This window comes from Lissotriton helveticus, chromosome 12 (genome assembly GCF_964261635.1).
Source record: "Lissotriton helveticus chromosome 12, aLisHel1.1, whole genome shotgun sequence".
In the NCBI taxonomy this organism is placed as follows: Eukaryota; Metazoa; Chordata; class Amphibia; order Caudata; family Salamandridae; genus Lissotriton; species Lissotriton helveticus.
The window spans coordinates 232,377,001-232,397,832 of NC_136073.1; the positions used below are offsets into that span (position 1 = coordinate 232,377,001).

Genomic DNA, 20,832 nt, shown 5'->3' on the forward strand with positions numbered 1-20,832 from the left:
ATGACGCGGCTGTGGGCCAGGCTGTCCTGAGAAACCTCTTCAAGTGATGGGTGAGCTTTCCTTTCTATCCCACCTTCCATGGGTGACACATTTTGTAATTTTCTGGCTAATGTTATGGTATACTGCTTTACAAAATGTGTTTATGGTGTTTACTGCTTGCTATTCTGATACAAAGCATGGGAATCTATGAAAGTTCCAATACTGGGGCAAGAAAACAAGTTACTTACCTGTAACTTTGGTTCCCCAGTATTGGTAACTTTCATAGATTCCCATGCGCCCACCCACCTCCCCGGGGAAAGCTCAGCCTTCAGCAAGTATGGTGTCTAGCACACTACGGATACGAAAATCTGAGGCTCTGAGGTTCCTTCAGGAAGGTTCTAAGGGTGAGGCTCTTCTGATTGGCTGACGCCTAGAGTTTGGTCTCTTTTACAAAAAGAGGCTGATATGTTACAAAAGGGAATGAGGCCTAGGCCTTTCCTTTCTCTTTTGTACCTACTACTATGATATTTTTTATTACCGAGACTCCCAGTCCGACGACGGGGAATGATACAAAGCATGGGAATCTATGAAAGTTACCAATACTGGGGAACCAAAGTTACAGGTAAGTAACTTGTTTTCTTATTGTACGTCATTTTTGGTTGCATTATTCGGAGTTTGTCGCGGTTAGGTACCATGATCAAACCCTCTTTCCCGTCTCTTCGTCCGCTAGATCACCATTTTCGTACATTAATCGACACTCCCATGTGACCTGCAGAGAGAGAGGAAAAAAGAAGGGGTCAGGGGCTACATTGATAGACACATTAGCGCGCATAAACCCAGAAAGGCTTTTACTTACTGCATACTCGGCCTATCTCCACAGGATGCAGTCCCTGCCAACTGGGCGTTCAAGCCCAGGTGGACCGTTAGTGTGACTGTTCTTATACAGGTAGTATATAAAGCATAGGCTAAATACCAGGATCTTTAGCGGTCGCTTTTGGCTGTATAAAAAGGGAAAATACACAACTAACACTTGGACCCTTCATATCTGCAATATCTCTATATATTATATCTTTTAACCCTTAACTAATCGAGCTGAGTCATTTCACCTGCATTTTAGTTATATCGGAAACAGTGATCATTTATTCGAAACTTATCAATCTACGCGTGACAACTACGTTTGCTTTTTCCAAAAATCTTTAATAAGAATGTCGGTGCACAAATACGGGCCTACAACCCCGTGGGGCGACAAGTGCAATAAAATCATGTTGAGAATTCAGTGTGAGCGAGTATCATAAGTGTTGAAATTTGAATTTGCAATAATCATGAGGCGCCAAAACTTAACAACAATTCATTGTCCGAATGTTCAATCAGTACCCATCTGATGTCAATTTACTGTCCGAACATATAACCAGTACCCATCCCATATCAATTCATGGTCCGAATTGACAGTACACATCCCATATCAATTTTACTGTCCGAACATATAATCAGTACACGTCCTATATCAATCCACTGCATACATATCTCATGACACCAGGGCTGAACAATCGGGGTACAACAAGGAGTTGAAAGTTTCATTTGCATAGGCGCCATTTTGGGTGCAGTCAGGCAGATCCAGGCATAGTCTAAATCTCCGCTAACTCATGGTTGGCCCAGAGCCTCTTTCGGCAGCCCAAAAGTTCCGTTAAAGGGCAAAAGAAAGGATCGGTGGTCTGAACCATCAGTCAAAGGGGGGAGGGAGGCAACAATTTTCCTACCGGGTCATACTGGGTTTTCACCGGAACTGATCCGAACTGTAGTCTGCAGGATTCTAGTCATTCAAACTGAGGCTGGCGCCGGCATGGGAGAGCCAACGTCTCGCGGCTACATTTTCATCGTTCCGTGGGCAATCATGGCAGTCATTCCCCATCGGGGGTTTCTGCGGGGGTCGGAGGCCCCCGCGGCTCCCATAGAATCTTCAAGGTCGTGGAGAACTTATATGATGGTGGAGTCAACAAGTGACCGGGCCATTCCTTCATGCTGGGCCCGCTCTTGCAAGGTCGACCGCCATTTTGAGAGTTCGGCAGCCACCGGCAATCGCGGGGTCACATGAGCAGACGGGCTCCAACCTGCCGGGCGAGGCGTTGCAGCATCGCCACAGTGGACGAACCCTTTGCCGGGTGCGAGGAGCGTTGGGGGTGCAGCTGGGGAGCCTTCACCTGGGGAGGGGGGAGAGGCTCGTTCGCGCCGCCTCTCCCTCCCGGTGCACCCCACGGCGTCTCGCTTGACATTTGTTATGGCCGGACCAGGTGATGAGGACGAGGGGGGGGGGGGCGGAGGCATGTGCAAGACATCCCCCCCCTCAGGGTTGTCGCAGCCATTATAGAAGTGGCGCCTAGTACGTTTCGGGCCGGGCCTCCGGTTGATGGCGGCCGGACGCTCTTCGCCACGGCCCCAGGAACGGGTCCCTTGGTTCATCCGGGGGACAGACCTTGGCGCGTGGTGCCGCCTTCGGGCTATTGGCGTAGTGGCCTCTCCACCCCCAGGCCTCTTATGGAAGCTGGTCCAGACTGTCTGAGAGAGGGGGGGGGGTCGGGGGCATGGACATTCCCCCCTGCAACTCTCCAGGGTTGTCGCAGCCGCCACCGCGGCCGGATCCCGTCGGCCCCAGCCTCCCCTCAGGCCCACCTCATGCGATGACCTCCGGCCGACGGCTGGCAGCAGGACCCGCCCTACATGTGTTGAAGATCTCGTCTTCCGGCTGGGCGTAGCCGCAAACCTGTTGCACTTTGGGAGTTTCCAGAATGGGGGCGGATGTCTGCTGACTTGTATCTTTCCCAGGTTGCCGTTACTGGGGCGTGGCAGGCGGTGGGACAGACATGTTTGGAGCAGTGAGGGGCGATGAAGCCTCGTTGCCTCGTGGCCGTCGCAATGTCAAGCTTGGCTTCTCTTATCATTTTCATGTTTCTTATTACGGGCTTATTTCTAACGTTTCTTGTTTCTAGGACAATCATATGTTTTATCATTAAGTATTGTTATCGTTTCCTTATTCGTTATTTAATAAAAATTTCATCAGTGGCCTACTGATTTCGTTTTCCTATTCCTTTCTTTCTAGATTGTTTCATGCTAAAGTTTCTGTTAACAGGATACAGTGATCACTTTGTTATTATTGCATATGTCCTTTCCACTAGGGGTGCTCTCTGGTCGGGCCAGATGACCTACCTCTAGTAAATGGTCCGGGTGGAACTGGTTTATCAATCAGTGGGGAGTAGATAGGCATGACAGATTACAACGGGGGACAAAGGTCCACATTACCTACCCTTCACTACTTGCAAAGACTAGACAGAGTATTTCTTTTCTATGTTATTTGCAAACAGAGAATACCTCCAAAAAGAACAATTCCAAACAGTCAATGTTCGGACAACCAATCAATCAATGAGGAACGAAATAGGCACGACGAGTTACAATGGGGGCAAAAGCCTGCGTTACCTACCCTTCATTATCTGCAAAGGGAGAGAGAATATTCCTATTCTTCCCCGTTTGTAGGCAGAGAAGATCCTTAAGAGAACCAACTTCGAACAATTCAATGCTCGATCAAACAATCAATCAATGGGGAGAAAAATAGGTATGACGGATTACAATGGGGACAAAAGTCTGCATTACCTATCCTTCACTATCTGCAAAGGGAGACAGAATATTCCTATTATTCCCCGTTTGTGGACAGCGAATGTCTCAAAGAGCAATAATCGATAAAAACCGATAACAAACAATCAATGGGGAGAAAAGATAGGCATGACGGATTACAATGGGGGACAAAAGTCCGCATTACCTATCCTTCACTATTTGCAAAGAGAGAGAGACGTTCCTATCTGTCGCTGTTTGCAAACAGAGAATGTCTCCAAGAGGACCAATGCTTCAAGCAGCACCCAAGGCTAAATGAACCAATCAATGAACAATACCAGTACCTAAATACCGTTTCCAATATCAATAATCAATCAATCAATCAGATGGATAAAGCCATCCTACCAATTAGACGTAAAGACGTCCTACTTAACCTTACCCGGACCGGACCGGACCGGACCGTGTGGACAGTTCTTCGCCTTCCTTTTTCCAGCGCCCGATCGTTCTCTTTTCTCCATGTTTTTACCGCAGCATTCCTGTGGGATTCCAGTCAGGACAATAGGTCACTTGAGAGAGGTCCGTTCGGAATTGGTGAAGTTCATTCAATCGGCAGCCGGACGAGGGCCCTCTCAAGGCAGGTATACTCCAATCATTTAGATGTTCACCCCATCGTCTGGACCTCTCTTACCGGACCTTATGTCGCTGATGGACCCCGCGTTGGGACGCCAATTGAGGAAAAGTCAGCCCATAACGCACCGGATGCCCAGGCTGCTGGCGCAAGGCGCCTCTTAGTTCCCATCGTAGATAATTACCAAATAAAGAGACGGGCACTGGAAGCAGGAAGACAAGAATAGAGTTTTATTTCTCATGAGGAGAGCCTGTCATTTCCGACACTCTCATAGTGTCTTCAGGAGGTGCTCTAACAAGTTTCTCTGAGGCTTCGTCTTTTATACACAGGTTTATGGCACAGACATCCTTCATTACAATCAAGACATTGTGAAGTACGAAGATATTCCAACACCTTGCTACAGTAGGGGCCCTTATCCTCCATACAATAGGAGGGGGCTGTCACGCAGCTGAGTGTTCTGCTGATTCCTTTAGAATGTGTGCGCCTGATCGAATCTCAGGGGGTGGGGAGGTCATGATCAATAGTAGCCCCCTTTGAAGAGGGGCGAGTGCATACAGTAGTGGGCAATAAACTGTGTCCTTAGGCTGAGGGATGACCAACGGTCCGTGCAGACAATCAGGCTCAGAGGAAGGGGTCATAAAAGGAGGGGTATTCATGGAAGAAAAGGAGGTGTTGGTCAGGCGCGGGGTGTGATTCCCAGAGACAGAGTCAGTCGGGAGGGGAGGGTTCATGACTTGTGCATGTGAGAGCGGGGGCGGTCAGGGTGCATGGGGGATGTATATCCACGAGGCTTGGTCTTAGGACTTGGGACCGGGTCGAGAGGCCAAGTGCAGCCGGGGGGGTGGGGGTTGTCAGCTGAGGGGAAGGGTGTTCCTGGGAGGAAATGGGGGGGGTGTGGGTCAAGCAGGAGTGCTACTTCTAGAGCAGGGTCACGCAGAGGGAGAGGGTCTTGTGGCCGTTGCACGAGCAGTGCGCGCGGGGAGGGGTGTCGGGTGTTTAGCAAACGGTCAGAGAGGCCATGGTGCCTAAAATAGCTGTCGTGTACATATGTGCATGGGTCTTATGCTGGCGGGATAACACAGTCAGTGTTTCGTAATTATTCGTTCTGCTTACAACAAGGGGTACAGTGAACACAAATGAACGCCGCTTATGTACACATACATTGCCATTTTCAACACACGTGCAGGCCGGATCGGATCGGGACGCGCACTTGAACGCGCGCTCCATTGTGACTGTGAACTGTTGCCGTTTATATATTTTTGTAACTTTTACTTTCATTCTTAAACATATTCAGCTAGCGTTTTCAGCAAGATTTACGGCCTCTACTTTCAGGAAAGGAAATAACTGGCGGCTAGCTGGCGCCATAGCTTCAGTAACAAGAAATTGAAGTGTTCTTTGCTAACAAGCATGTCTTGTTTGTGTTTTCTTTGAGCAAGTGTCAACAGGCGTATAGTAAAAAAAAGTGCCGTCCTTCTGGTGCCTTAGCTTCAGTGAGCAACGCGTGCACGGAGCAATGCTATTTTAGAAATGGTAGTGTGCTTTCAATACAGCTTTATTTCATTTTTTTCCGGTTTCTCAGCAGTATCCCCGATTTGTTAAACGCAGTCTACTTGCTCATAAACGCAGTCTACTCGCTCATAGGCAATGTCCACTAATGATTTGAAATCTCGCTATGCCATTTCAGAAATGGGAGTGTGCTTTAAATGCAGCTTTATTTCGGGTTTTTTTCGGATTAGTAAGCAGTATCCTTAATTTGTTAAACACGGTCTACTCGCTCATAGGCAATGTCAGCTAATGATTTGAAATCTTTTCGTGCGTCACACAATCGCAGTCTACTCTTCATAGGCAATGCCCATTAATGATTTGGAATCTTTTCGTGCGTCACACAAACGCAGTGTACTTTAATGCTGTTTTTTTAGTAGATATTACTAACAAGCACACTACCAATGGAAGTGTGCAGTTAGAATGCGCTTCAAATTCGCAGATATTAGTGATTTCTTTTTCAAACTGTCAGTAGCGCCAAAAACAAAACGATTTAAATGCAAACTGCAATGGTTTATTAGCATGCGGTAAAAACATTGACTCGTACATATGCGCTTTAAATCCGCCTTTATTTATGTTTTCTTTTACCAAGTGTTATATAATGGGCCAAGTGGCATCTTTCTAACACCATGGCTTCAGTAAGCAACACGTGCATGGAGAATGCAATCTGAAAACTGAAAGTGTGTTTTAACAAAGTGCGGGTAATAAAGTACATTGTTTGAATTTGTGACAAGGCACTAACAAATAATAAAAGTAAGCATCTGGAAAGATTTGCTGTTTAAAGCAAGTTAGTGCCTATTTGCAGTGAATTAACTGATAAAAACAAGTTATTTTCTGCTTCTTAGCATCTGCTGTGAGTGACTTTGTATGTCCATAACGGAGAAATTTGCACACTTACAGTTGGCGCCTGGCACGTGCTGTTGCCTTAATTGTACTGGCTTAGCTGGTAAAAGCAAGTTATTTACTGCTTTTCAGGATGCTGTGAGGTGTTACTTTACCACCATGGGGGGGGGGGGGGGGGTAGCCATGTGTATAGCTGGCGCCATGTGAATGAGCTTCCTGCTTTGTTGTTTCACCTTTCAGCTTCAGACTTGTACTGAAGAAACTCGCAGTTGTGGGGAAAAGTGTCCGACTAACCGGCGCCATATGTGTTTTGGTAACAAGCACATACACAATTCGAGCGTGCTTTCATATTGCACTAGTATTATCTGCCATATTAAGTATTCACTTTACATATGCATATATGGCAGCAAGTGTACTACATTACTACCAAAAAAAGTATTATTGTCGACCAATCTTAAATGCCTACAAGCAATCCTTCTAATACTGCAATGGTATCATCAATGTTCTGCACAAGCGAAGGCGCTGTAAGTATTAACCTACAACTAGTACCTTTGTAAGCAAATAACAAAGCGCCGAACTTGCTGTACAGCACAAAAAACACAGGCCTAGTGCGAAAACTTACAACGTAAAGAACATTCAATACAAGTGCCTACCGTCAAACAGTACATTTCCCAAGACTGACTTGTGGGAAAAAGCACGCCTACAAACAACTCTTTTAAAAGTGCAATAATAACACCAATGTTTTCTGCAAACAAAGGCATTGTAAGTATTAAGCTAAACCTGATGCCTTTCTGAGCAAATATAGTGCTGAACTTGCTGTACACCACAAAAAAAACGGGCCCAGCGCTAACATTTCAAAAGTAAACAAAAAAGTCGGTAAAAGTGCCCATCGTCAAACAGTACATTTCTATATTTACCAACACTTGAACGCCTATTTCTTACTTTTTGTTTGCAGTCCTTTTACAAATCTTACATAATGCTATCCCCATACCTTTCAAGGGCTTGCAAGGGCGACAGGAGATGGGCACGCGCAGGCTGCAGGCCGGATCTGATATGTGGAGGCGCGCGTTCACCACATACAGTTAGACGCTGTGCCCATCTCCTGTCTCCCTTGCAAACCTCCTGCAGTTACTTTCACTTTCCCTCCCCCCTGCGCCATCGGCTCCACGCCTGTCAACGTGCACGCACCGAAGTGCTCCTTTCGGCTATCACAGCACACCAGCACCGGCCGACAAAGCAAAAAGAATAAACATTTGCAATGCAATAGGTCTCGCATTTATGCTGTTTGAGCTATTGACATTATAAATGACAATGCCCTTAATTTATGTTTTGGTTTTCCAAGTATAAATAGAAGACAATTTCATTTACAATGCCAATTGCTTAAACCAGCGTAAATGCGAGGCCTATTGCATTGCAAATGCTTGTTTTTGTTAGGCACGGGGAGATTAAGTGATTTGCCCAGAATCACAGGATGTTCAGCGTCATTGCCGAGACTCAAACCCAGTTCCCCAGATTCGAGGATGACCGCCCTAGCTGTTAGGCCAACTCCTCTCCCCTTGCCATGCAGTGCCAACTACCCCACATATTACAACACTCATAACATCTTCTATGACATCATTGATAATATCTCTGCAATGTTTGCTGTAAAATTATTGAGAAAAATGTGCATGGCAGGAGGGTGAGTTATAACTAACTTAGTGTACGAGTTATTTGAGATACAGTTACTTGAGAACTCTAACTGCTGAATTTCTATGGTTTAGTGTATGTAAAATGTGAACCTAGCTATAACGTCCCTGTAACCTTTCTAGTGGAAAAACACATATAGGTATATTATTATATATATATTTATTTTCTGACTTTATTTACGTCAAAGACAACACATGATGTGTTTCGGCTTGGCAGCCTTGATAACACAACCAGCAGTCTATCAAACTTCTCGTGCTAAACATAGTGGAAGGACAACATTAATTCCTGGATTTCGGGTGTCATCTTGGAAGTTTGTCCAAGCAATACAATACATTTTTAAAAGACTGGTGTACCCCAAGACACAGTTTCCTAGGCATATAGGTTAAAAAGACTGGTGTACCCCAAGACACAGTTTCCTGGGCATATAGGTTATGTCAAACCTTATTGAAAATTCTGGATACAAAACTAATGTTTTCAGTCATGTTCACTGCTCATCTACAGCTAGCATTGGCAAATCCAGTAGGTCTTGCCTGTGCGAGAGCTACTAGCTTTGACAATGTCTTTTAGATATGTTGTACAGCAGCACAGAATGGCTAAACCTATTGCTAGCCTCATCATTGTGCTTTTTTGTTCCTGGTGGGAATTGAGGAGGCAAGCAATAACGCAGGAGAGGGTGGAAGGGATGGAGCAAACAACAACAATGCAGAGAAAGGGGTGGCAAGAATGGGGAAAGAAACATCAGCATGGGAAGGAGAGGGCAAGCAACAAGAAGGGGTGGGGCAAGAAGCAACAGTGCTGGAGATACAGGGCAGCTCACAATAATGAGGCAGGATGGACTGGGCAAGCAACAATGCAGGAGTTGGGCAGGTGGGACGAGGTAAGCAGCAGTGTTCGGGGTTGAAGTTGAACGGAGCAAGCAGCAATGTTTGGGGGACAAGTGGGACAGGGCAAGCAGCAGTGCAGGGGGCTTGTACGATGGGGCAAGCAGCAGCGCATGGGGCAAGTGTGATGGGGCAAGCAACAATGCATAAGGGTGAGTGCAATGGGGCAAGCAGCAATGTGTGTGAGGCATGAGTGTGATGAGGCAAGCAGCAACACGTGGGGGGTGAGTGGAACAGGGAAAGCATTCCATTCCAGGAGGGGGCCGTGTGGAATGGGAAACGCAAGCAAGAACACAGGTGTGGGCCAGTTGGGACATGGCAAGTGAGCAAGCAGCAATGCAAGCGGGTTGTCGCTGAGACAGGAGAAGCAAGACATAATGCAGGAGGGAGAGGACAAGCAAGCAGCAATACAGGAGGGGGCTGAGGAGAGGAGGCTGGAGAGGGAAGGATAGGCCAGGCAGCAACCAGGCAGGAGGAATAGGGCAATAACAACTACATAGGGGGCGGGCGCTATGGGCAAGAAAGCAATAATGTGGAAGTGGTGTGGGTGGGATTGGGCAAGCAAGCAGCAACTCAGGAGGGGGCTGATGGGACGGTGCAAGCAAGCAACAATGCAGAAGGTGGAATACAGCCTGCAAACATATGAGCTCTCATGGAGTGCTGCACCGGAAAGTAAAAAGTACAGGAAGCAGTACATTGGCCATGCTCCATGGAAGGGAAAACACACACAGAGGTAATGAAACTGCACATACTGACTTAAAATGAAACAAGGAAATATATAACTATGAAGCCAACCAATGGGCGGCCCCAACCAATGGTAAGCCCTACACCCCTTGTAAGTAAACAAAATGTCTTGGAAATTTCAGTGCATGAACTTTTGTCCCAGGAGAATCCTGAAAAAAATATGCTAGGGTATCAAATTACTTTTAGAAGGAATATACTGTTTTTCTTTCTTAAATGTCTTCGTCTACACAGTGTCATGACTGAGTGCTATTTGTTCTCATTTCAGGTCCGGATCCTATTCCACATCTGCTTCCCCTTCCCCATCGCCAACTCCACACAGAGCCCATGTCAAACCTAAAAGTAATCCTGCTCCACCAGTGGCCCCACCTGTCACCGCCGTTGCAACTGCCCCTGCTGCTGCTGCAGCTGCTGTAACTGCTCCTGCTGCTCCTGCTGCGGCTGATCCTCCTGCTCCTACTGCTGCTGCTGCTCCTGCTCCTGCTCCTGCTGCTAAAGGGTAGGAGACTATCAGCAATTCTAGTTACTGGTGCAGGATTGAAATGTATCTATTCCATTTAATACACCGCATTCTAGGATATTTGTGGTGTCATGTTTCATTTAGTTTTTTCTTTTTTTTTAATAGCCACAAATTATTGTGCAGTTTGGCATTTTCACTCTAGATGTGGGACTGGTTTTATTTACCTGAGGAAGAATCCGTCCCGAGTCATCCGCAGAGGACCTAAGTGGCTCTTTGAGCCTATAACCAGGTTAATTACTCTACGTAATTGATCAGTCATCGCATATGTGTGTCTTTGAAAACACATTGTTTGAGGGAGGTTTAGAGCATATTGAGACAGAAGCTCAGGGGATTTTGAAGATTAAAGAGGGGAATTTTATTTATTGCCCAGAATATGGAGTACGAGGACAATGACTGAAACCTAATTTGGGACCCCTAAAAGGGCTGAATAGGCACTAGTTTTGCTAATGGTACCAGCAGCGTGGGCATGACCAGGACATGTCTTAAGGCTACATTTTCAACTAGGCAGTATATTTTTGCTGCGTGAATCTTTCTGGATTCACTATGCTGTGCATTATTCCGCGGTCTAGTGGTTGGGTCCGGAATCGTAGTCTTTTCTTTGTTTTTTTGTGGGGGTTTTTCGTAGCCCAGGTGGGCGTCGACGTCCCACCTTTTGGTGTCCTTCCTGTGAAATCTCCCACCCTTGGGCGCCATCTTCAGATTCTTTTTTCCGCCGTTGAGTCTGGATCGTTCCCGAGAGGGCTCCAGAGATTTGGAGAAAAGAGAAGCCAAAAGACAAGTTTTTGAGAAGAAAAGAGTTGAAAAGACGAAGTGAGACTACATCATCGAAGAGGACGACGAAGGAAGAGGATCTTTGAGGAACTTCGACGTCCAGAAGAGAATGCGCAATCAGGGGGCCCCCTGAACGCAATTGAAATTCTGCCGGAACTGCCACCACAAGTACGCGCAGAAAGACCAACACCCAGTTTGCAACCTCTGCCTGCCGGTCGACCACGAAAGCAGGGCCTGCAACGCCTGCTCCGCCTTTACGCCGAAGACCCTGCGAGTGAGAGAGAGGCAAAGAAGAGCTAACTTCGCCATGCAGGGCAAGGGCCAACCACCGTCCCTTCGAGACTTGGGACTCTCGACCAACGAGGAGGATTACGTCGCCGAAGAAGACAACGGCTACACGGTCGTAGAGACCGATAATACGAAGACTCCAGAAAAGGTAGGAGACATGACTCCCCAAAAAGGCCCGAAAGACTCTCGACAGTCTGCCCAAGACTCTCGAAAAAACGAGGGCAAGACCCCGAAAGCACAGACGCCGAAAGCTCCGGCGTCCGCAGCAACACCCATGGCCAGCAGATCCTCACAGAAGGATTCCCAGGTGCCGAAGGGCGGCGACCAGCCAAGGTCGTCGAAAAGCGTCCACGAAAAGGAACGCTCGACGCCGAAGACCTCGTCGACGAAGGACACAAGACCAGTCTCGACGCCGAAACCAGTCTCCGCGCCGAAACCCGTCTCGGCGCCATCAAGCCAGACAAAGAGACGGGCACAACCTATCTACGCCGAACAGGCTGCCGAGATGGAAAGCAAAAAGAGAAGACTCGAGGCAGAGACGGAGAACATCCTGCAGCGAAAGAAAGACTTCGACGAAAGGATGAAAGCGTATACAATTCCGCCGAAGCCACCAGTGGTCGTGGTCGTCGAGGAAAAAGAAGAGTTCGAGGTCGAAGGACTGTCAGAAAGCCAGGAAGATCTGGAATATCGGGAAGAAGAGACCCCCTACTATGAAGAGGAGGAAGATGACGACCAGAGGACTTTTCAAGGCTCTACATACTTGGACACACAGGACCTAGAGTGGCAGGTCCTCGAAGCCGAGAGTCCAGAAGAGGGAGTGGACACGTATCCGGTGAGGCCCTCGCCGCCTGACTACATTGGACTTTACAATGAAGTCATCAAGAAAGCAGCATCAGCGTTCAAAGTAAAACTCGAGGAGGAACAGCCGAAGGCGGATTTCCTCGTGGAAACACTGCTCTCAATACAAACTACATTGGACTTTACAATGAAGTCATCAAGAAAGCAGCATCAGCGTTCAAAGTAAAACTCGAGGAGGAACAGCCGAAGGCGGATTTCCTCGTGGAAACACTGCTCTCAATACAAACTAGGAGCCAGTACCTGCCAATGCTCGAAAGCATCAAAGGACAAGGGAGAGAGGCCTTCAAAGAGCCTGCGACTTGTAAACCCGTCACACCCAGGATGGAGAAGTACAAGCACTCACCCAAGGGCCCACCCTACATCCAGGGAACGGTCACTGCAGACTCCATCATTGCGGCAACAGCAAGGAAAAGGGCCAATGTCCCGACAACGTCGGGACCACCTCTAGACAAGGAGAGCAGAAGGATGTACCTGACAGGGAGAAAGATCGAGAGGAATGCCGCAACGCACTGGCGCATGGCCAATTCCAACGCCCTGCTGAACAGGCACCAATACCAGATCCTGGACGAACTGGGCCAGTTAGTCAAACACCTCCCACAATAATACCAGCAAAGAGCTATGCACCTGGTAGAGGAGGGGAAGAACGTGGCAAATTCATGCCTAAAAACAGCACTGGATGGTGCAGACACAGCCAGCAGACTTATGATGCTGGGCATCATGGAAAGGAGACAAGCCTGGCTCAGAATATCAGGCTTTAAACCAGAGGTGCAACACAACATCCTGAACACCCCGTTCAACGGTGAGACACTGTTCGGAGCACCAGTGGACGAAAAGCTCACCCAGCTGAAAAAGGACAACGACACCGCAACATCCATGGCGGCCTCACAATTCAGCGCAACAAAGAGAGGAACCCCGTCACGGAGACCAACCGGAAGAGGGGGAAACCAGCCGGGAACGTCGCACCAGACTTGCCACCAGTCCCACCAGGGCGACACCCAGACTCAACAAGGCCAGCAAAAACAACACTGGCAATACCAACAGAGGGGCCAGTCCTTTTGCGGGAAGGGGAATGGACGTGGAAACAACAGAAGAGGTGGACAACAAACCACCTCCAAGTGACTCTGCCACGCTACTAGTGCACACCCTTTCAAAAACTCCAGGGGTGGAGCACAGATACAACAAAGAGGAGTGGTTTGGACTAAACATCCAAGAGCACGCAACACCGGTGGGAGGAAGACTGAACCTTTTCTTCCAGGCGTGGAAGAAAATAACTACAGACAGATGGATTCTCGACACCATACAGTACGTATACTGAATAGAGTTGGAAAGAACACCACCAAACAAAAAACCAAAAAGAAGAGCACTAGCAAAGAAGGAACTAGAGCTACTTCAAAGGGAAGCACAAGAACTCCTTCAGAAGGAGGCTATCGAGCCTCTACCTCCCATAGAGAGGAACAAAGGGGTGTACTTTACGTACTTCCTGGTACCAAAGGTAGACGAAACAATGAGACCCATCATGGACCTAATGTTCCTCAACAAATGCATAAAAACACAAAAATTCAAAATGACGTCCCTGCAAGAGGTCCTTCCACAGATACAAGGCGGGTACTTCATGGTCACCATAGACCTCAAAGATGCCTACCTGCACATCCCAATGAACAGGCGGCACAAACATCTGCTAAGATTTGTCATCAACACAGATCACTATCAATTCACGGCATTGGCATTCGGACTGAAATCAGCACCAAGGGTATTCACAAAGTGCCTTGCAGCAGTCGCAGCACACTTAAGGAGGGAAGGGATCCACGTATACCCTTATCTGGACGACTGGCTAATAAAGGCAAGGTCATACAAGACATGCAAACGGCACGCACAGCGAGTGACAGATACACTGATGGCCCTGGGTTTCTCCATCCACTGGGGAAAATCCTCAATGAACCCAGAACAAGTAAAAGTTTTCCTGGGTGCGCAGATCAACACCGTACATGAGAAGGTGTTCCCCAGCGAGAAGAGGCACTGTTGAAGGAGGCGCGCCTCTACCAGAAGGGGCGTGCTCTGACAGTGAGGACGGCGAGCAAGATGATGGGCATGATGGCCTCATGCATACACATAGTGCCGAATGTACGACTCCACATGAGACCATTCCAGGAGTGGCTACAGGACCAATGGTCACAAGCTACAGGTTGTTGGGAAGACCTAGTGGTTGTAACGCACGCAGTGCATGAGGAGATATCATGGTGGAACAAAGGAAACATAACAAAAGGGAAGCCTCTAGCACCACCAACACCAACTGTGACCATCACCACAGACGCATCCCAGAAGGGATGGGGAGCACATATGAAAAAACTCAGGGTAAGGGGTCTGTCGGCACCAGCGGATGCGGTCAAACACATCAATTACCTGGAACTAAAGACCGTTTTCCTCGCACTAAAGGCATTCCAGACGAAGCTGTACAACCAAACAGTGTTGATCCAGACAGACAACACAACAGCGATGTTCTACAAAAACAAGCAGGGAGGAACACAATCAGCCCCGCTGTCACAACTAGGGCAGGAAATATGGAGATGGGCCATCCCGCTAAAAATAGATCTACTGGCGATTCATCTGCCAGGGAAGGACAACGTGGAAGCGGACTGGCTCAGCAGACAGACATTGGCTTCATACGAATGGGAGCTCAATGCCCAAGAGACAAAGAGACTGTTCGACAGGTGGGGAACACCATCGATAGATCTGTTTGCAACACGCCAGAATGCAAAATTCCAGCACTTCGCATCCAGACAACCAGGGGAAGGGTCACTGGGGAATGCCCTATGGATAAGCTGGTCAAAGACATTTGCTTACGCTTTTCCGCCTATCCCCCTGATACACAAGGTACTCAGCAAGTGCAGGACGAGCAACATGACCCTGATACTGGTGGCACCACAATGGGCCAGACAGACCTGGTACTCGCAGATTATGGAGTTGACACAGAGTGCACCACACAGATTTGGGAGAAGGAAAGACCTACTCTCCATTCAAAACGGAGAGGTGTTGCATCCAGAGCCGGAAAGCCTCAGCCCGGCAGCCTGGCTCCTGAGGACATAGAGTTTGCACACCTTAAATTACCTGAGAGCACCCTGAAGGTACTTCGAGAGGCAAGAAGACCTAGCACGCGGAAGTGCTACGTGGCCAAATGGAAGAGGTTCACACTATGGTGCAGAAAGGAAAAACTGCACAACAAGATGACAAGAGACTCAACAGTGCTTAAATACCTCACGCACCTGCTCGAGGCTAATCTGAGCTCATCCTTGCTAAGGGTACACCTGGCAGCCATAGTCGCTTACACTAGAGGAGAGACAGGGAAAAGCTTCTTTACTTCACAGATTGTAAAAAGATTCTTGGAAGGTGCAAAGAGGATCGCACCGCCAAAGAGGTTACCAGCACCAGCGTGGAACCTCAACCTATTACTGACGGAACTCATGAAAGCGCCCTTTGAACCGATCCATAAGGCCTCCCTACAAATGCGAACTTTGAAAACAGCTTTCCTGGTGGCAATCACCTTGCTGCGCAGGGTGAGCGAGCTACAGGCGTTAACGCTACAAGAACCCTACATACAAATTCTGATAGATACATCTGCCGTGTGGATTCCTCACCTTGTGAATATCCCCCTTGCGTCAGCAACATTCGGAATTTTTTCTTCGTAGCACGCCGGCGTGGACGACGTCACAGGAGCACGGCATCGCGCGCGACTCCGTCTGACGTCAGCGACTCCTTATTAGACCCACGTCGGCGTGATGACGTCAGTTCTCTTTTTTCCGCGTCGTCGACGCTAACGGTTTCTGGGATCTTCTGCGATACTTTGTATCTTCTGCTATTATAGTGTTACTATTTCATCTTTAATTATTCCTTCTTCGTCGAGAATGTCGTCGAGGAAGACCGGATTCACGATAGGGTGGTGATGAGAACGGACCCACACTTTATGCCAAAGGTGGGGTCTAAGTTCCACATCAACCAAACTATTTAAATACCTAGTTTCTTCCACAAACCAACGACAAACGCAGAAAGGGCACCGCACACTCTGGACGCCAGACGTGCAGTCATGCACTACTTGGAGAGAACTAGGATCACAGAAAAACAAAAACATTTTTTGTTTCATTCGCAGACAGTTTCATGGAACAAGCAGTTATTAAGGAGACAATTGCACGATGGATCGCACAAGCAATACAATTATGCCACAAACAAGCTGGGCAAGAACTAGCAGAGGGGCCGCGGGCCCATTCAACCAGGAAAAAGGGAGCAACAATAGCCTTCCTGGCTAACACGCCCATTCAGGACATATGCCTGGCGGCAACATGGGCTTCAGTGCACATGTTCACAAAACACTACTGTGTGGACATACAAATGAACAAAGAAGCACAAGTAGGACAGAAGGTGCTTCAACACATATTCAACAAGCATTTACAATGCAACGGTCTCGACTTTGCAAAAGTTAGAGCTATTGGCATTGTAAATGACAATTTTTTTATTTGTGTTGGTTTTGAAAACAGATAAATAAATGGCTTTGTCATTTACATTGCCAATAGCTTTTCTGGCTGCCTAACCTAGTCAACTATGTCGCATAATTTGGTCCTCCTCCGCCACATAATTCAAGGAGGCCTTGCTTAGTGGTGCCTTAAACCAGTCACCTTCGTGCATTAATCTAATTTTGTGTCATTCCCATTTTTCTTTCATTCACTACTGGTACAGCAATAGTGCAACGTGTCAACCCACTTCAGCCATTGGCTAACTTCACTGAGAGCTCCTGCACGATGTGCACTGATTTAGAAAAAGTAAGGTCCTGTAATCTCAGCAACTAGTGGCTCGGTGAAGGCTTTTTGAAGATCTATGAAGCAAAAAGGGTTATCTAAATAAAGTTTTACAAAACCCAACAAAAAAAGTAAGCATTCGCAAAAACAAAAGGTTGGAAGCAACGCCAGACCTATGGGCTTTGCCAATGCTTGATTTTATTTACACGTTCTTCTCTAGTCTACGAGGAATAACCATGCCGGGGAGCAGCCCGTCTACTCCAGCTCTCTGCCTGCAGCACGTGCTGAAAATGCTGATACCACATGTCAGTGACTTTCTAATATCTTACAGGACTACACTTGAAGATATATGCTAGCACTGCCACCTCTCAAATTAAAGAACAAAATGGTGCTGCATCCACATCTTTTCAAAACATAAATGTGTGTACGTTAACCGAGGGCAGTGGCTACGAGGAAGGAACTTTCTACTAGAGTACAACATGGCCTAATGTTTATGTTTAAAGTGGCAACGTAAGAACACTAATGTATTTTAGATGATAAAAGAGGCATGTGAACTGCAAGAACGAAACAATGGTGCATTTCTTCTTCGTACTGCCACGGGCTGAAAAATAATAAAAAAAGATCACATAAATCCCTAATGGGCATATGATTTGAATAAGCGTTATCCTATTTCAAATTAGCGACACCCAAGAAAGACTATTTCAATATGGCAGCCATGTTTATAGCGATTAGTACATGTGGTATTTTTGACTCTCGCTCCGTTTTTGGCGCTGTGTGTTGGAGGGGCTCAGCTCCAGCATAAGTCTCTGTCTCAAATCTTCTGCACTGCCCAGTCACAGCTCAGAGCTGAGGATGCAGCACAACCCTACAGTATTTTCAATTAGGCGCCAATAAATACATGAACACATTCACTGAATAATAACCACAGAATGCCATGACGAAAAAAGGGGTGGGACTTAAAAAAAAGACACAGAAACGCCCACGAGTCGCATCCAGCCGGTGTATAATCTCGGCTCCCCCACTTCTACACATTGCGTGATACTGAGAGCACCGCGAGCTCAAAAACAAACTAAATGCCGATTTGTACATGTTATCAGAGCAGGGCTCGGGCCGGTGCGGGCTGTGCCACTTGCCCGGGGGGTGTCACCCATCTGGAGGCGAGGGGGGGGGGGGGGGGGGGGAGAGGCCGTGCAGGGCCTGCCCACAGCGGGATTAAGAAGTTTACAAACGCCCACAGAATGCCATGACAAAAAAAGGGGCAGGACTTAAAAAAAGACACAAACGCCCACGAATCGCATCCATCCGGGGGAAAGAGTAATTGACACCCATCTCTTCCAATGGCTAGCCTCCATTTATGGAGCTAGCCGATGGAAGAAGGGGCGGGTTCAAATACACAGTATTGAGATAACATAAAATCTCGGCCTGCGCCAACACTGCTGCGCAGTGTACGCTAGGTCGAGACCTAAAAATCAAGGCTCATCTTCCACCCAGCCGCCACAGTGATAACAAACCGCCACAAAGTCTGTGCACAGCATAGTGAATCCAGAAAGATTCACGCGGCAAAACGAACAGTTTCTTACCTGTTGGTGTAGTTTTGCAGCTTGAAGATCTTTCTGGATTCACTAGCGAACCCACCCACCTCCGCCAGAAAGATGAGACTGGAGAAAGAGGTGGTGAAAATGATGAAAAAGAATTAAACAGACTTTTGAAGGAAAAAGCGGTGAAACAAAATATTGAAACATTGCCATACTATTCGGAAACAGAACACAAAGGGGAAAAAAAGAATCCGAAGATGGCGCCCAAGGGTGGGAGCTTCTGCAGAAAGCATGCCGATGTCACAGGAAGGACACCAAAAGGTGGGACATCAACGCCCACCTGGGCTAAGGAAAAAAAAATAAAAAGCATACGATTCCGAACCCAACCACTAGACCGCGGAATAATGCAGAGCAGAGTGAATCCAGAAAGATCTTCAAGCTGCAAAACTACACCAACAGGTAAGAAACTATTCGTTATTGTTGGATTTACTATGCCAATCAGAGGATATATTGATCTTTACTTTCATTTTAGTTTTTTTTTAGCCCAAGTTGAGGTTCGGGCTTCATTTATTTATGTGGCTGAAAATTGCATTGGGTTGGAGATGCCTTTTAGCAACTTTATTTGCTGCCAGAGCCCAGAGATTGAAGAGACTTATCCATGGTTGCTAGCGATTTCGCGATCTGATAGGCTAATGACCCCAGACTCTGCTACAACAACCCTTCGACAAAAGCAGACCTTGTTGGAGCCAGCCACCTTGTCAGGTCCAAGTTTATGACTGGTTGAATTATACGATGTGTAACTTCTGGTTAGGGGAGGCTGATAACTAGTTGTAGGACTATGACTAGCTTTAACTTCAACGGTCTGTTGTCTTAACAAAAGTGTAAACAAACTAGCAAATGTGCTGTTAAATTCCCCAAACCATAAGGTTAACCATGCAGAACCCTTTGTCTCTATTTACCTCTTATTCTTCTGCCTTTTCATTCTGAATTGCATCTCAGATTCTGTAGTTCTTAATGTGTGTGTTCTTAAGCACAGGTTTCTTTTGAGAGATTTGCAGCATAATATTTTGTGCAAAACTTGAAACTACCAGAACAACCAGTTTCTGAGTGTGGGATGTACCCGAACAAGTTGCCATTAAGCATGTTCAAAGGATTGGATGCACTACAGCAAAGGTTTTCTCAAGGACAAGTCATTTAAGTACATTGTAGCGGTCAGCATACACTTTGGAACTTTCATTAATTATTTAAGTAAAGCATCCTGTGATAATGCCTGTGAAGTGGTGTATTGACCCTAATCATTTACTTTGATTCTGAACATGTCACACCTTCTTTGAAAGTATAGTCTCTCCAGAGATATAGCCCTTTAAAGCCCTTTCATATTCAGATCTGTCTTGTTAAATGGTATTTCGACTTAGTTACCAAAAACACCCCAAACAGTGGGGGAAGAACTCCAGTCCTCAGTTTTGGCTTTTCATCTTCTGCACAGAGATAAGCCTGTTGTGAAGAAGCCAGCTTCATTGCCTGCCACATTGCCTGCACCAACGCCAGTTGTGAAACCCCCAAAACCACCTCCACCCGAAGTCCCTCCGCTCTCAGATACAAGAGAAGGGAGAAAGAAGGAAGTCAAGCCAAAAACTCCTCCTCGAAGGTGAGTTTGAAACTTATGTATGTTGGTCAATAGGAGGAAGCAGAAGATGTGTTTATTTTAATTTCTGTATTTTCTTTTGAGCAGAAAATATATTTACAACACTCGTACTGCTATGTCAACTACATAGAAGATTTACATTTTTTACCATGCTAGTACGAAGAGGCCTGGTGATTACATTTTTGATGGATTTCTTTATTTTAACATCTTCGTCCAAGACAAGGACCATGCTAGTGAGTTGTAGCACTGGATTAGTGCAATAAGGGTGATTTCTTGATTTATTTATTTTTGTACAGTAACTCTTGCAGATGGTATTAGAATATTGTTACTTCAAAGCGGTGTTACCATGAAGATCAGAAAATAATGTTGCCTTGTAGGAAATGTACGAGAGTCGCAAACAAAAATTATATATGTAGGCAAATAGAAAGGACTCAAATTATCAGCACAGTTTTTTTAGATACTCCTACTTATAATACAATTTAAAATGTATTAGGATTACAGATTTGTATGGTTCCCTCGTACTTAAATATG

At 46.8% G+C, this 20,832-nt stretch overlaps 1 protein-coding gene across 1 annotated transcript in view; it reads left to right on the forward strand.

Moving 5' to 3' along the window:
• Window positions 1-20,832, forward strand: part of ZC3H18 (zinc finger CCCH-type containing 18) — a 529,005-nt gene that overhangs the window by 404,743 nt on the left and 103,430 nt on the right. The window contains exons 11-12 of the mRNA XM_078670778.1: window positions 10,169-10,399; window positions 20,143-20,304. Of these exons, the coding sequence (XP_078526904.1) occupies window positions 10,169-10,399; window positions 20,143-20,304 (393 nt within the window). The remainder of the gene's footprint in view (window positions 1-10,168; window positions 10,400-20,142; window positions 20,305-20,832) is intronic.